The 16,438-nt window shown below is 41.3% G+C and overlaps 1 protein-coding gene and 1 long non-coding RNA gene across 2 annotated transcripts in view; one reads left to right on the plus strand and one right to left on the minus strand.

Annotated features, from left to right (window-relative positions):
- Positions 1–6: 6 nt before the first annotated feature.
- Positions 7–16,438, minus strand: part of LOC107090971 (MORC family CW-type zinc finger protein 3-like) — a 35,795-nt gene continuing 19,363 nt past the window's right edge. The window contains exons 11-17 of the mRNA XM_015384640.1: positions 13,431–13,547; positions 13,155–13,232; positions 6,478–6,517; positions 5,996–6,399; positions 5,379–5,859; positions 5,031–5,134; positions 7–1,051 (exon numbers count right to left, since the gene is read on the minus strand). Of these exons, the coding sequence (XP_015240126.1) occupies positions 895–1,051; positions 5,031–5,134; positions 5,379–5,859; positions 5,996–6,399; positions 6,478–6,517; positions 13,155–13,232; positions 13,431–13,547 (1,381 nt within the window). The 3' untranslated portion in view covers positions 7–894. The remainder of the gene's footprint in view (positions 1,052–5,030; positions 5,135–5,378; positions 5,860–5,995; positions 6,400–6,477; positions 6,518–13,154; positions 13,233–13,430; positions 13,548–16,438) is intronic.
- On the plus strand, positions 6,069–10,124 carry LOC107090972. Its single transcript, XR_001481511.1, has 3 exons — positions 6,069–6,207; positions 6,312–6,414; positions 9,365–10,124. It is a non-coding gene; the product is annotated as an uncharacterized LOC107090972 (long non-coding RNA).

Below are 16,438 nucleotides of genomic sequence, written 5' to 3' on the forward strand. Positions count from 1 at the left end.
TATTTTACTATACAGATTTTTTTCTCATCCTGAAGTTATTGCTTTTCAAGGAGATCGATAAACTGAGCTTTTTGCCCCCTCGTTGTTTTGCGAAGCTCAAAGAGGATCACTACTTTATCCGTATTATATACTCCTGATCTCCCGTTGTGGGTAAACTATTCTATTTTTCATTGATTGATTTTACACCAGTCTGTCCCGCTTGCTGTGTATGCTCTGTGCGACTCCAAAACTGATTCTTTCCCCATGCGATAAACAGATTTTATTTTCTATCTTCCCCCCAAAGCGGACATGATTTACTTTGTAACCACACCTCTCCTCCTGTCAGACCCATGAACTTGTTGCAGAATTGCTGCGTAGTCTGACTAAAATAGACCTGGAGTCTAACTCAGTCAGACCTACGCAAGCCCCTTGTGGAAAATCGTGTCAGGTGTGATCATCCCCGCTGACTTTCAATGAGCGCTAAACGCCACAGCATCCTCCGACAAGATTTTCTGTCGGACCGGACACAAAATCGGATTCGGTGTGTTCTGGCCTTAAGGGCTCTGAATCTGGGTTGAATGTTCTACCCCTTTGCCACCACTGAGACCATAACAAACAGCTTTCATTCCTGTCTTGGTTTGCATGGTTCTGTAGTTACAAGTGTGTAAAGTCTTTTGGAGCAGATCCCCAAATTTGGCTTCAGAATGCTTCAGTTTTTCACTCACATGAGAGAAATGGGGAATCCACTGCAAGATGCTCCTGTAAAATAATCGTATTCCAGGGGATTAGGGAATCTCCGAACGTGCTGATGCCATGAGGTAAGGAAGAGCATCACATGAAGGGGGAAATCTGTGTTTAGTGTACTCCTTTGTAGGAGACACCAGAGGACCATCTTCTACTTGACTGGAGAGGCGCTCATAGTTTGAGTGAGTTAACCTCTATGATCTGCTGCAGGATGTTGTCTACGTCTGCCGACTCTAAACTAATGCCAGCCAGGTCCAGCTGCGGCAGCAGAGCCGTGAGGAGCACCACCACGTTGTTACGGATGTCACGCAGATTCTGCTGAGCTGATCTGATGAGACAAGAGAAGATGGTCATCAAACGCTGCTTTGCTAAAACACTTTGAATACCATTTTTCAAATTTTAGATAGAGAGTAAAGCCTTGGTCTCTTATTTAAATGGTGCAGTTAGAATGAGCTTTAAATGTAATCGTTTTACAAAAGGAAGCACAGAATAATGATTTATTTTCATTTAGTAAGTCTGAAATCCCTAAATAAAAAATGTTGCTACTAAATTATTTCAAAAGTCTGATTAGGTTTATTTAAAGCCGTAAAGGATTCCGGAGAATAGAAACCCATGGCCCCACCCACCAACCATTACCACGGCCAACCTGACAGCCTAAACTCATTCTAGCAGGTTTCTTTCCGTACCCACGTAAGAAGGGATTGTGTTGGTGAAACACCTCACTCTGTTATCAAAGAGTCTTTTTCTAACTTTGCTCGGTGTTTCACTATGGGAGATATGGCCCAGTCCCGAAGCCATGCGTGATTGGAAACCCAATACAGGTCTAGTAGTCTAGAGTGCGCTAGTGATGGCTGGGCCACATCCAGCCTGTAAAACTTTACAAATGTGTGCAATGTGGCCCAGCTGGCTGCAGCACAGATGTCCTGGACCGACACACCATGGAAAAAAGCCCAAGAGGTGGCCATGCTTCTAGTATAATGGGCCCTCACCCCTTTAGGGGGCTCTGAGCCTGCGCACCTATACCTACCAGATGGTCAGCTCTTCTAAAACAGGCTGTCCTGTCCACATAAACTCTTAAAGCTCTCACTGGACATAAGCAATGAAGCTTCTGCTCTTCTGTTGAAGAGAACGGGGTGGATGGAATACCAGCAATTCCACCATAGAACACCTGTATGACGACTCCAACTCTTTAGGCACAAAAGCAGGGTTGGGTATGAGGCCCACCTTAGAGAGCCCGGGTGCCCACTTCAAAGAGGCCTCACCGACTGAAAATGCATGCAACTCACTCACTCTTTCAGCTGTGGCCACGGCTAAGAGCAGGGCCATTTTCAGTGAAATAAACTAGATCCCATAATGGCACCAAAGGCTTAGAAACGGGCAACTTACGTTGTGTCGCTCTCATGAAACAATACACTAAGGGGTAGTGCCCCACAGGTTTACTACCAAACCCAATGTGACAAGCAGAGATTGCAGCTAAATAAACCTTAATGGTTGAGAAAGTTTTACCCTTGCCTAACAGGCTTCTGGGTCTGACAGGGAGAAAAAGAGAGAGCAATGGGCCGAAAAGGTCTAGGGCAGCCGCATCGCTGGGAGATCTGCTCCACCACAGAAGGATGCAGCTTCTATTCTACAGAGGGCTTCCCTTGGATAAAAGATTGGCCCCTGTGTTCAAAATCCCTGGTATGTGCATTGCTTGGACTGATTGAATTATAGTGCTGCTCTACATAATTATGTAATGGCCAGTCTGTGTATCTGCAGGGAACTGGTCCTGCCCTGGCCGTTGATATAAGCCACCACAGTGGAGTTTTCGGTCTTTACCAAGATGTGTTGACCCATCAGATCGGCATGAAGTGTTTCAGAGCGAAGAACACTACATGCAGTTCCATCATGTTGATGTGAAGCCGTGCCATTTTCGGTGACCATATGCCATTCACCGTTCTGCCCATCATAGTTGCACTCCAACTGGTCAGGCACGCATCGGTAGTCAGGGTAAGCCTGGATGCTACTGTCTCCAGCGGCATGCCCACCGTGAGAACTGTAGGGTCTCTCCACGGCTCAAGGGCCACCGCACATGCCTGTGTTACTTTTACTCTGCAGAACAGATGATGGTGGGGACAGAGTCGCAGTGGCAGGACCCACAATTTAACAGTATCTCATTATCAGAAGCCCCAGATGGACAAAGAAGGAGCCGCAGGCACAGTCTGAATGAAAAAATGTTTCCTAGCTGAAACTGTGTCATGCATTGAGTAAATGATAGGATTCTCCCCTCTGATAGTGTGACACGATAAGAGAGGGAGTTTATCCTAAGACCCAAATACTCGGTGCATTGCATAGGAATCTGGCGACTTTTTGCCCAGTTTATCCTGAACCCAATGCTGATGAGGTGGTTCAACACTGCGAGGAAGTCGCTGACTGCCTTCTCGCTTGATCGAGAGCAGATGTGATAGTCATCTATGTACGAGAATATTATGATCCCACGTGTCCTCGGAGGGGAGAGTGCAGCCTCCACAAACTTGCTGAACAGCCTCGAGGCTAATGACAGCCCGGAAGTGTCTTGAGTGTCAGCATAAACAGCATAAATGTCTGTTTATGGGTCCCTGTGGGGGAGTTTGGCTGGGCTTGTGAGGCAAACAAAGGTTAAAAGCCTCATCCTCCTGTTTTCTGAGAGTAGTTGACTTCCTAATCTTTTCAAAGGAGGGGCAAAATAGACCTTTTGTTGGGTCATAAGTCCATCCATAATCTCAGCCATCTGGGAATCACTCAGGTTTAACCATAGGCCTCTTTACCCTGAGACAGCCAGACCCATGACATGACCACAACGTTGGACTGCACCTCTAGAGGAGCATAAGATGAGATTATTCACCACACAAATCTCATCCCATAGAGTGGGGTTAGGTGTCCCCGAGTCCAGTTGACACCTCATCTCCTCCAGAATCTTGCCTTGGTACACAGACAGCAGTGTAACAACGTTGATCGAGCACAATGGCTGACCAGCATATTTGTACATCCTTTGGTAAATGGAGGCAGTAAGCAATCCATTTTACCTGGGAGCGAGATGCTGAAACTGATCTGCAATTAGGGTGGAGGTGGTAAGCCACTGAAGGCTCTGAGGGTTCTGCCAGCCCCAGCTCACCCATGCCCTGTATCTCCAGCTTAGTGGTAAGCTTGCTCTTAAATGGACTGGACCCGAAATGGCTAATTTCTCTCATGCAAGCAGGGAAGACTGGTAAAAGCTGCTTTGCTGATGGTAAAGCAGGTGGAAGACTTTTACCATCATTCAGTTCCCGTTCTGCTACTTCTGAATCCTGAGCTGCTGGCCAGGGGATGTTCACCTTTAGAGTCGCCCGTCTGCACAAATCGTACAGGACACTGTCCCCTGGGGAGGTGACGTCTGCCCTGCTTGGTGGCCTGGAGTGTTGACCTGGGAAGGTCGAGTCCTCCTCTTGCTCCATGTCCTCTAGTTCGAGGAGGTCAGAGTTAGCATCACCCTCCGTTTCGTCGTTGCCTGCATCAAGCTTACCGCTGTCCATAAGGCCAGGGTAGTCCTCCTCCATCATGTCTGCCTAGCTCTTAGAAGCTTGTGGCTGATGGTTTTCACCTGCCGCCGCAACGGCTGAAGGTGAGGAGAGGCATGGGTCCTGGCTGTTAGCGACAGCCACCCCCAACAACTCTCCAGGATTTTTTTACGGCATCGATGCACAGTGCTGTCATCCCTGAGGGTCAGCCAGCGACGCCTGAACCTTTTTTAGTGCCCATGCATGACCTAAGCTTTGGCAAGGGTGGGAGCCTCAACCATGACGAAAAAAGAGCTTGTCGTTAAACTTTAGCTCTTAAATAAACTCGTCCGACACGACACATTAACTAGACTCTCATGCTAGCGATATACCGCTAACCAAAAACCAAGCCTACCTTTACGTGTTAACTTAGCCGACACAAACGCTCTCTATTCTGTTATTTAAAACAGGTACAGGTACACAGTACAGGCCTGTCATGGTATTGCGTTCAGCAAAAATGCCTAAGAACCGTTAAACAGGTCCAAGCTAACCTGAACGCGCTGAGGGAGCTTAGCTGTAGACTTTACAAAGGAAGAAGGTGAGAATGAGTTCAGGCTAGCGGGTCGAGCCATGGGCACGGCTCCACCTGTCTGTCAGAAACAGACGTGATGTCATTGTAGCTTCCGTAGTTTGTCACGCCAAGGCAATTCTCCATAGTGAAAGACCGAGCAAAGTTAGAAAAAGAACCAATTTCTTTCAAAAATCTTTTGAGCCCAGTGAGATAAAGTATGTAGTCATTGTGTGACTCTTTACCTGTTTTCATCACAGCCGTCGCCGTCACTCACTCTAACTCGGCTCTGACTTTCACTCCTCTCCTTTCTTGATCTGCTCTCCATGCCTGGCACTGAAGTGGAGCACTGTTGGACACAAAGAGCATGTTTATAGCCTGCTACAGGATACTTCCTGATTCTTTCAAAATTAATTTGCATATACTTGGGTTTCATGCATTTTAAATAAATAAATTTAGCTTGTCACTTGATGCCACTTTTTGAGATCCTCTTTCTTAATTAGTGAAATGCATATATTCGGCAAGTAATTAACTGTAGGAACACAAGAAAACTCTATTTCTTTGCACGAGCAGCATGTGATTTAAATAATGACCTCAGGCATGGTAGTTTGGCATCCAACGTCCTTGCTTGTTGTGGATGCGGTCGATCTCCCCATCCCGCCTTTCTCAGCAACACTGTCAGCAGTCGTCATGGTGCCTTGCGTTTTCTTGGAAACCTCCAACCCCAGAAGGCTCCTAAGCCGCTCAGCTTCCCTCTCCAAAGCAGCTAGCTTCTGCACCTTGACTTCCCGCTCCCCCAGCTCTGGAGGCAGTGCTCTGCTCTGCGGCCGTTCTGTCCTCAGTGGGGACACCACCACGGTCTGGGTGGCTTGTGTGGAGTAGGTCCAGGTGTTGTTGGTTGGGTTTAGCTGCAAGTTGTTTGGTTTCTCCACTTGGCTGCTGCTGTCCTTCCTAAACGTGTTTGTTTGTTTCTCAAGAGGCAGATGCTCTGCAGCGTTCCCCGAGTCCAGCTGCTGCTGTCTCCAGCGCTTTTTTGTTATATAGGTAAAAATAGGTTCAGACTTTCTTTTGCGGCTGAAGAAAACAAAGAACAGGTGGTTAGTTCACTTTATCACGTTGAGATATGTCTTAACATTTTCTTTTGTCACACTCAACTAATTTTCCCACACAACAGCACCCCCCTGTGGTGATTAGTTCCTCTGTATCCCACCTGAAAGCCTCTGTGTGCTCCTCCTCTCTCTCCACTGCCTCCATCTGCTTCTCCACTGTCTCCGTCTGCTTCTCCACTGTCTCCGTCTGCTTCTCCACTGTCTCCATCTGCTTGTCCTCGTCCTCCTTCTCTTCAAGCCTCTGGTCATATTCCACATTTTCAGCTTCCTTCTGCTCTTCATTGACCAATTTGCTTCCAGCAACCTTCCCTTGGTATTGTATAACCAATCGAGTTTTTATCTCATCGTTTGCGTGATTGTCTTTCTGCAAACATGCCTCGTCCTGATCTAGTCTCTTTTCATGTGTACCGTCTTCAGGTTTGTTTGGGGACAGGGAACAAGGTTGCTTTGAGGAAATGGGTGACAGGGTTTCATTCTTTTCTGCGAGTTCCTCTGAGTGCTGAACCTGAAACACAACCAGGTATGCTCATAAAAATTTTACAAATCTGGCTTGTTGAAAACTGTTGCTAAAAATACTACGCACCTCTCGTGATTTCTCTCGTTTCCTACTTCTGGACTGGTCTCTGCAGGAAAAAAATAGATACAGTGAGACATTGAAGGCACTGGAAACAGAACTCAGATGCAAACATGTTATGTCATGTTCTTATTGTTTACACACACATTCTGCTTCATAAAACACTGGATTGCTGTCAGTTAAGACTTTAAAACCCTGTTTTGAGTGTCCTTTACTAGTGTTTTAGTCAAGACCACTTAACCCAAGTCCAGGCCGGGGCCATTACTGTCCTTAGTAAGAGAATATTAGTCACCGAAGGCCCTGATTTAACAAGGTTTTCTGATTTTATATAGTTATATACTTGGAAACGAGTTTAAATTTCCCATGAACCGGCTGGCACGGTGCTTCACTAACCACTTCTCAAGGCTTAAATCTTTCAAGAAGTGTTCCGCTTCTTTAAGTATTTAAAGATTTGATCAGTCTTGCCAGCTATTTCCTTAAAAAAACCCTTTTCCTCACAAAGACATTTGTGAGGAAACTGCACCGTTTGAACTTTATACATTTTTTTTTCCATTTCTAAATCAGTGTCTTCACATGTTTCTGCTTGCTGCTAATATTTTTTATTTTTTTCCAGTGTTTTATTGTCATTACACTGTCATAAGTACAGCACAACAAAATTCACTCTCTGTTTTAAACCCTTCCCCTTGGGGAGAAGTGGGCTGCCATTTGCGGCCGGGGAGCGGTGTGGGGTTAAGGGTCTTTGCTAAGTCTATGGTAGTGGGTTTCCCACTCACAACCTCAGGATTCTCAGAGCCTTATGTGGCTCTTTAGAGTCCCCCTTGCGGCTCCCTAGAGCTTTTTAAAAAAATTATATTTTTTTATTTTAATATGGTGTGCAGGAGGTGAAACAAAAATGAATTATGTTTTCCAATGCTGTAAACATTTGTATAATAAATAAATGTAAACAATAATTTGCGTAATAGCCATAGAGATCAGTTGTCATAACTTGCAACCAGCGTGAAGCGGTGCCAAGCAAACAGAGCTGCAGGTGTGTGACCATGATTCCAAAGGGAAAAAAGGAAGATAGCTGATGAGAAAAGACGATTCAAAGAACAGAGAATAATTTGCTTTCACTATCAATGCGGGAGGATTGCCTGCATGTTTGCTTTGTAATGAGAGGTTGTCAAAAAAGAACAAGAAAAAATTTGGAAAGGCATTTCCAGGGAAGGCATGCTAAATATGCAACCGACCACCAAGTTGGGAATGAGAGAAAAAGTGCGATTGCAGAACTTCTGGATAAATTAGAGGAGAGCAAACATAGATTTAAGAAGTGGATTGCATCTCCAAACTCCACTCCTGCTGCTGGTTTAGTTGCAAGGATGGAAAAGCGTCCACAGATCAAACAGGTAGCGCTCTGATGCAGCTATGTGAACTTTCTTCCATTTTTTTTCCCAAATCCTGAAAATAAAAATAACACCAAGGAATGCTGGTGTTTCGGGGTTAGAAAGCGCTGCTCTGATGGAAGTCAGTTCCTGCCTGGTTCCTCGTGGCTCAATCAACTCCTCCCAACAGAAACACGTCCGTCCATCCATCCATTTTCTAACACGCTTAATCCCAAGCAGGGTTGCGAGGGGTGCTGGTGCCTATCTCCAGCTGTCTACGGACGAGAGGCGGGGTACACCCTGGACAGGTCACCAGTCCATTGCAGGGCCAGAAAAACGTCCACCATAGAAATATTTTTTATTGTGTTTCTATAATTTCATCAATGCAACAAAACCTAAACCGCTGTAATGGGCAGAGAAGGGTGGTGAAGCAGCATGTGTTGAATTTCACGCAGTGAGATCCTCCCTGACCTCATGCTACTGACATTTGCTACAGATAAACATTTAACCATGAATGCTTATTATATATTAAAGCCCACGTAGTCCTTTTGTATTGTGGTCTAATACACTTTGAGCCCGTGTTGCCATACGAGGCATATATAAGACTGTTACATTTTTGGGGCTCCAGATAGATTTATTTTTTATTTCTTTGGTCCAATATGGCTCTTTGAGCAGTTTGGTTTGTAACTCCTGCCCTAACCACTAGGCCACCACTACCCCTGAGAGACATCTTCCATACTGTTCTAGTGCCTACAAGAAAAGAATACCCATCTGTTTAGTCATACTTCTAGTCAAACCAAACATAACTTATTTCAGCTTGCTTTACTCTAAAAAGAGAAAAACAGCACAACGATCAAGTATTCAAGGAAGTATTCAAGAAAACACAGATTTTTATCTTTGTCTCAAAATCGTGATAAAGAATAACGGATGCAGATAACATTGCTCTGTAAAATATTACCCTGGGAGTTTCTAATTTTGTGAGAATCTTATACTTCTGGTTAGTTTGGGACACTTCAAGGCAGCTCAGCTAAATTCAAAAAGCTTTACTCTTTAAATACAACATTATAGCTGAAACAGTTTACTGTAATTCTAAATTCTAAGCTACAATTTTAGCAGTATCTAGAAATCACATATACAGTCATGAAGAAACTATTACACCACCTTGTTATTAAACTAACAAGAATATATCAGCCTGCATATAAAATCCATGATATAAACTCCACCTCTGTTTAGAGCTTATGAAACCCACTGGTCAATAATAAATATGTACCCATGTTTGTTATGTATTATTCTCTGTTTGAGTAATGTCAGTCATTGAAGCCTTTTCTTATATTTTACTCTGCAAAATGAGGAATAAAAAAAAGCCTGATTTAAGCTGATATTGTATTGGGATTAATATCGGTTGAGACTGAAAGATGCAATATGCGTATCATATCGGGAATGATAAAGTTGTATCAGGACATCCCTAACGCCTATTATGCAGAAAATGTCTTAAAAATGTTTTGCATGGTAACATTTGCACGTATTTCATACAGGGTTTTCCAGCTGCATAGCAGACCTGGGCGTGAAGACAAGAGAGAGCCTGCCTGCAACTTCTAACTACCATGACTGGAAGGCATTTAGCCCTACCCTCATGAAACTAAATTTAAAGGAGATAGATTTGTTCTACATGTCTATACATTTGCTGTTTGATAAAACAAATCTGCAAAAGACAAGTTTGTGAAAAATTGCCCTTTTCCTAGAGTGATAGGTCACTTCTAATGGGATACTTTTACAAACCGCAGCTTTATCTACTGCTCTGAAGAGGAGCATTTTCACTGGATACATGTTGGTTAAGGCAGGAGAAGACTTGAAGATTGTTTTCTTGTGACCTTCCCCATCAAAACTTTCTGTTTATTGATACTACAGCAGTACCCTTCACTTGTTTAAAACTGGTTTTACTATTGACTATAGTCCTTAAGGTCTCTGAATAGGGTGTGTAACATTGGTTGGGCTGAAAATGGCATATTTTCTGTTCTTTGAGCCCTAATGCAGGCCTGGTTAAAAGGCCAGGAATGAAACAACAGCTTTTCTTCCTTTTATGGTATGTTCATGAATATTTAGATGAGCTGTGCACTGATTGGTTGGTTTACAAAGAGGGGAGCTGCTGAGCAAAGATACATTATAGCAACAAGCACTCACTCACTGAAACATCGAGGTTGTTGGTATGGTAGGATTACCTCTTTTTCCTGGACATGTCTGAGTTTTCATACCTAAAAAAAATGTCCGCAGGGGATTTCAAAATCGTCCGGGATTTTGGTTGACTACAGTGCAGCAGAACCAAGCCGTAAACTCTGGGGCTGGTCCAGGAACCCCGGAATCCCCCCCCAAGGGCATGACAAAAGTACAGGCCAGAGCCAAATAAGGCAACATCCCCAAGTTTACGTCAACTCGGTGCTTCATTTGAGTTTGCCCGTTTTATGGTGGAAGTTTAGAATTGTGAGATTTGCAGAGAAAGGAGGAAATTCTCTGTACGTCCATTTCACCCACTGAACTATCGTTATTCATCTATGACAATGTAAACTCGGTTTTGCATTCTATGACCTCTTTAAGGAACCCAACGAATGAGTTCCATCAAATGTAAACCAGTCACTTAAAAAAAAAGCAAGATGGTTACATACGGATAAAAAAAATTTACTCTTTACCTAGACTGTATCAGACTGTTGATCTTTCCCTTTATGCCACATAAAATGGATTTTAGCAACACAACAAGATCAACGAGATCTTGACAGCAGCTTTTGAAAGATCCCAATTCCATTTGGGCTTACAGGTCAAGCCGCAAATTTAACATCAGTATTTTATAGGATGCTCAGAGAAACTGACTGCTGTGAAACTGGTGGCCGGTCGGGTCATTTCACCGCCAATATCTTGGAAATCCAACATCTCACTCAGTGAATGAACCATCTGTAATCCACACCTGCAATAACAAGGCTCCTCTGTGTCGGAGCTGCAGATGGGAAAATGTACAGTAATTGCAGCTTTTTTTCAATATAAGTAATATTTCCAGTGTAGAAAGTGCAAACATCTTGTATTTACCTTTTCTTCTCTTTTGTGTCTTTTAAACATGTTTCCAAATATTTGCACACATGAATAAAACAAATTTAGACAAAAAAACTGGATAAATCTGGTATTTTTCAACACTGCAAACTTACTCAATAGACCTTTCTTTGGTCCATTGAGGTCATTTCTGGTCATCTACATTTTTTAAATACTAAAGCTAAAAAATACTAGTTACAAAATAGTATCAGGGGTATCAAGTAGAAGAGCACACATCCCATCAATACTTCATATAATATATGCTTCATTTGGATGCTGGGTTGCTAAGTTTTTAAAATAAAGACTTTTTCAATGCAACTAAAAACTGTAAGCCTCAACTTTTTTTGGAGTTAACTGTAACATCTAAACAAAGCAACTAATTCACCTGATATTCTTTTCAGAGCCCAAAACAAGAAAACATTTGAATCTATGGAAATTCTACCCTGCATTCAAATGAGGTTTTATACAGGGTAGTAATTTTAAAGCGCAGCAAAACAGGAAGTTATTACCGTATATGGATGATGATATTGTGTCCATTGTAACATTGTCGTGATGCGTATCATCCTGTGTTTCTGTTAACACAGACTTGTTTTCTGAACTAAAATACTTTTACTTAGAGATGAAACTGTAAAGGAAATGTTTGGGCACTAGAACTACAAATACATTTCATTCAGCAAACCTGTGTAGGCTTAAAGCGAAAACAACATAGTTTATACCGAAACTAATACCAATGTCAGAGTAACCGGTCAAATGCTTTCCTACAAGATTCTTTGTTTTATTATATATATATTTTTTAACATTTTAGTCAGTGAAGCTATACATCAATATGGGAATTAGAGGCTGTTTAAGTCTAGCCTGGGTGCCATTCCGAACTTAGTCCCGCCCACAACGTTTGAGGTCGGGAAGTTCGGTCTTGCATTGCTCAACAGTAGCGCGAGTATGCTAGCACAATATCTGGCGGGCCAATCAAATTGTCAGGGCGGGCTTTATACGATGATGGACAGATGATCAACAGTAACGTAATCAACCACGTGACCAAAGCGCGCTTGGGTGACAACAACAATGGCTGCCGCTGGAGAGTTGGGGTGAGTAGATTCTGCTATTAGGTCTGTTCTAGAAGATATCGACAGCAAATTAATTTTAAAAGAGGAACAGAGAAACGCGATCAAGGCTCATCTTATTATAGGCGTGCAACTGCATGCTTTGATTTTTGTTGACAACAACTATGCGTCGCTTAACATACGTCACGCACTCCGTTGCTCTTATTGGTTGTAGGTCTATCCAATTGAGTGCAGAGGCATTTTTTTTCCTGGTTCGTTCAAAACACGCCTCATAATCACAGCTCTATGGAGCAGTATCAGACTCATATTCTGACTAGAATTGAGAAGGACTATGTCAGGCTAAAATTGTGTCAAAACAGTGAAATTGTGATACCGAACAAACCGACCAAGTTGATTGTGATTCGATAAAGTGAGCAGATTTATAAATGAAGTTAGAGATTTTTTAAAAATACAAGGTTAAAGCTTAGAAAGATGATTTTACTCATAAATTAAGTTTCCAGATTCATCTAAAATGACTTAATTGATGGATGGAGTTCTTGCGCTTATTTTGGTATGAAGTGTATGATTCTGCGCAATCACTGCATGGCTAATCTGGTGACACAGCTGCTGGGAGTAATTTAAAAGAAATATGCTGATCAAGTCCAACCCAGAACACAACTAGTTGAATTAATCTGCTTTTTTCTGATGTTTTACAAACTGACCCGCATTGTGAAACACGTTAAATTAAACCTCTATATTGGGAACAGGTTTGTTAGCTTTCTGAGCTTAAATCTTAGGTGGTGACATTGCTAATAAACCTTTACTACTTTTATCTTTTCTGAGCATTGTGTTATGCACTGATGTCAGGTTATGTTGTTTCTGAATGCAACATTATCAGCAACTTTAGGCTTTGAAAAATTAAAAAGTTGCTACGTGTAGTAGCACGGAAAAAGATGATACTAATGGGTCATCAGTGACATTTTGGGTTTGAGGTCTGACTTAGTCATTCTTTAGCATGATTTCATAGTGAAATAACGTTTCTTCCATTATCAGAAACACGTGCTGTCACATGGAGAGTGGAGCCTTCAAATTTAGGGCTGAGAAACTGACAAATGGAAACCACAAAACCGTGCACACATGCACCCAGTCGCACAGAAGACAGAGTGTGTTAAAAGGTCTGTGTGAGAGGTTTAGAGAAATAGGAATTTACATTTTCTTGTGGTTTTTTTGGTAGCTGGGTGTTAACTGTTCCTCGCTCTCCTCGGTTTCCTCTGGCGAAGAGCAGCTTCTGCAAAGACATGAGGCCCAGCAAAAGGTCAGCCACAGCTAAAGTACAGTTAGGCAAGCATAAACCCACAACACTGATGGCCAAAGGAACTGTTGCTTTTTTTTTCTCCCTGCAATTCAACAAATACTACTACTTGCTGAACTGGGTTAAAACAAAAAACAAAAACAAGTCTCTCAAAACACTGTAAACATACTCCACCTGTAACGACGATTGGGGTTTAGGCTGCAGGTCCAGTTTTCAGGAGTGACCTTATAATAGTGTGGTGGGACACTTCGCCATTTGAGACATTCTTCACACTGTAACCACAATGGACCCCTGTGAATGCAATCAGAGCTGCTGGTTACCAGAATAATTCAAGCATTTCATAATCAATTATTATACTTCTAAATATTATGGTTATATCTAGATAGCAAAGAATAATATATAGAATACAATCTGCTGAATTTTCGAACTGTTTTCTATTTCACTGTGGTTTAAAACTTTCTTCACAGGCCTGCCTCAGCATGTTGCTTCAGAAACTGCTCCTCAAACCAAATATGTTTTCGGTTTTCCAAAACCTGAAAGACTTTAGCATGAGGAAAGTTATTAAGAGATGTATATCATCACTGCTTCATGCTGCCACGTGGAAAGGGTTATAAAAATGTTTGAGGGACAACATAATAAAGATGGAAGATACGTTAAAATAGGAGGTTAATGTTATTTTAAATAATTTCAAAATGTTCTTTGCATATAAACTGACGGATATTAGATGTAATTTAACTGCAGCAAAAAAAACAAACGCAGAAAAAGTGCAGTAACCTAGTTTCTTAGAGCAACATTGAGATGCTTGAACTATAACTTCCAGGGTTAGGCCCCCTGAAGGCTGCTGGCGAGACTGCAATGTCACAAAGTGAAACCGTCTCTCTCTGTGTTTTGAAATCTGATGGCAAATCATTTTGGACCAGCAGGTTTAGAAGTCATGGAGTTACTAATAAAGACAAAGAACCAAAGAATTTCTAATCAGTTAAGTTAGGTTTAGTGTTCAGGGGGGCTCAGACTGTGTTAAACCTGGGCTCTGGGTCATGTGACCCATTTAGTGATGGATCACTCCCTCATTTAACATATATACACACTGTAACTACCTGATCCATCCCGGAAGCACAATCCATACCACCAGCTCATTTGCATATACGCACCGAGATATACATCCAGGTCGGCCTTGATTTTATTTTGCAATAAATACCTAAATTACATTTCCCTCCTGAAATATAGTAAGCATACTAAAATCTAATGTGTTAAAGGTTAATAATGTAAAATAAATGCTTTAAAAGCCTTTCTGTTTTATCACTGGTCTGTGCCTAATCTCTAGCGGAAACAGGAGTTAACTTTTTCGGCTTTGGATTTAAACATAAATCTAGTCTTTTTGAGTTTTACGCTTTCCTTTTGTTTTAATACTAGGGTATATAATGCATAACCTAAAGAATGAAACACCTAAAATGCAGATAAACATGGTTTAATCATATTTTGCCAGACTACTCTGAGCAAGGACAGAGGACAGAACTAACAAGAAAAAACCCATATATGCACATTAGATTACTCAGACATTGACAATGTACTCCTTCTTAACTGCGACTGGACAGGATGCTCTTAAAATAATATCATGATATTGGATGAAACAATTATTATAACGATAAAAGCGAAGATAAAAAAAAAAAGTAAACATTTCTTCTATGTGGTGTGTCATAGGTATCTGTATGCCTGTGACTGCTTACCGCAGCAATCATAGGCCCACAATATAAAATAATACTATTGAAGAATATACACATTTAAATTTGGCTTCTTCAAGACATGTGGTACTTGTAGTACCGCATATTTCATTAAACATCTCTAGGCAACAACCTTTAATCTATTTTTAATATATATATATATATATATATATATATATATATATATATATATATATATATATATATATATTATGGCATAGAGCTTGGAATCCTGAGGTTCTGAGTTTGAGCCCCACTCCCATAGACTGCCACTCTGGGTCTCTGAGCAAGACCCTTAATCCCACACTGCTCCCCAGATGCCCCATGATGGCAGCCCACTGCTCCCCAAGGTGATGGGTTAAATGCAGAGGTAAATTTCTCCAATGTGAGATCAATAAAGTTCAATTATTACATTATCATTATAATTACCCCAGTTTTAAATCACTGATTCTAATCTATCCTTTAGAAAATTATTATAATGAGTAGGAGTTTATCAGGATAATTATAAACATTTGGATAAATGCCAACCCCTTTTCTTAACTAATGATTAAACATCTAAAGGCAGTTGTGAGCTAAACAGGAAGCAATGAAATTAACTTATAATAAATTGTCTGAACTGTTATTAAGCTGGTTGCAGCCATCTGTGGGGCTTATATATTGGATATTTTGTCCTGTCTTGTAAACAAGGCAGGTGATTAGGGCCATTCGTACAAAACCCAATCCGAGGAGCTTTAAAGTAGATCAAAGAAGTTATAATTGCATCACGATATGTTAAACACCCAAAAGTGTTGCCTTTTGACGAAACAACTACAAAACACCTCCCCATTCTCAAACTTTCAACATTCATCTTTTATCCGGCAAACGGTTCTTTTGCTGAACATGCTGTTTGTCAGTCCTAATTCAAAGGAATCTGTACATCTCAGATTTGCAGGAAGTTGAGAGCAGATCAGCATGGAAATTAAATGCCAAATCAGCTTGTTTTGTTCTGGTCCAGTGATGGATGATGAAGTGTGGACACGGTTCATACTTACGCTATTTAGTAATGTCATACAGTACAGCGCTTCATAGACAATTAAAATACTGTTTCCAAAAGTTCAATGAATGGCACTAAAGGTTTCCTCACTAAACGAAGAAAGGTTATAAGCAACATTTTAGGTGTGAGTCCAGGACTAAGTATGAATCAAAAGTTTCTCAGAAGCTCAGCAGATGTTAGGTGGAGGCTGTCATCATTATTTCTATTTTATCAGATTTCAGAACCGTTAATAAATGTAAAGCTAGTCTTTCGTTTAGGTAGAATCCAAAGTTGACTTAAACAAAATCTGAAACTGAGTGAAAAAAAAAATGCCACTAAAACTCTGAATAATATCTGCTATGGTTGGTGATATTTCAATGAACTGGCATGGATATATATATATATATATATATATATATATATATATATATATATATATATATATATAT

Source organism: Cyprinodon variegatus, unplaced genomic scaffold (genome assembly GCF_000732505.1).
Source record: "Cyprinodon variegatus isolate N-32 unplaced genomic scaffold, C_variegatus-1.0 Scaffold319, whole genome shotgun sequence".
Classification (NCBI taxonomy): Eukaryota; Metazoa; Chordata; class Actinopteri; order Cyprinodontiformes; family Cyprinodontidae; genus Cyprinodon; species Cyprinodon variegatus.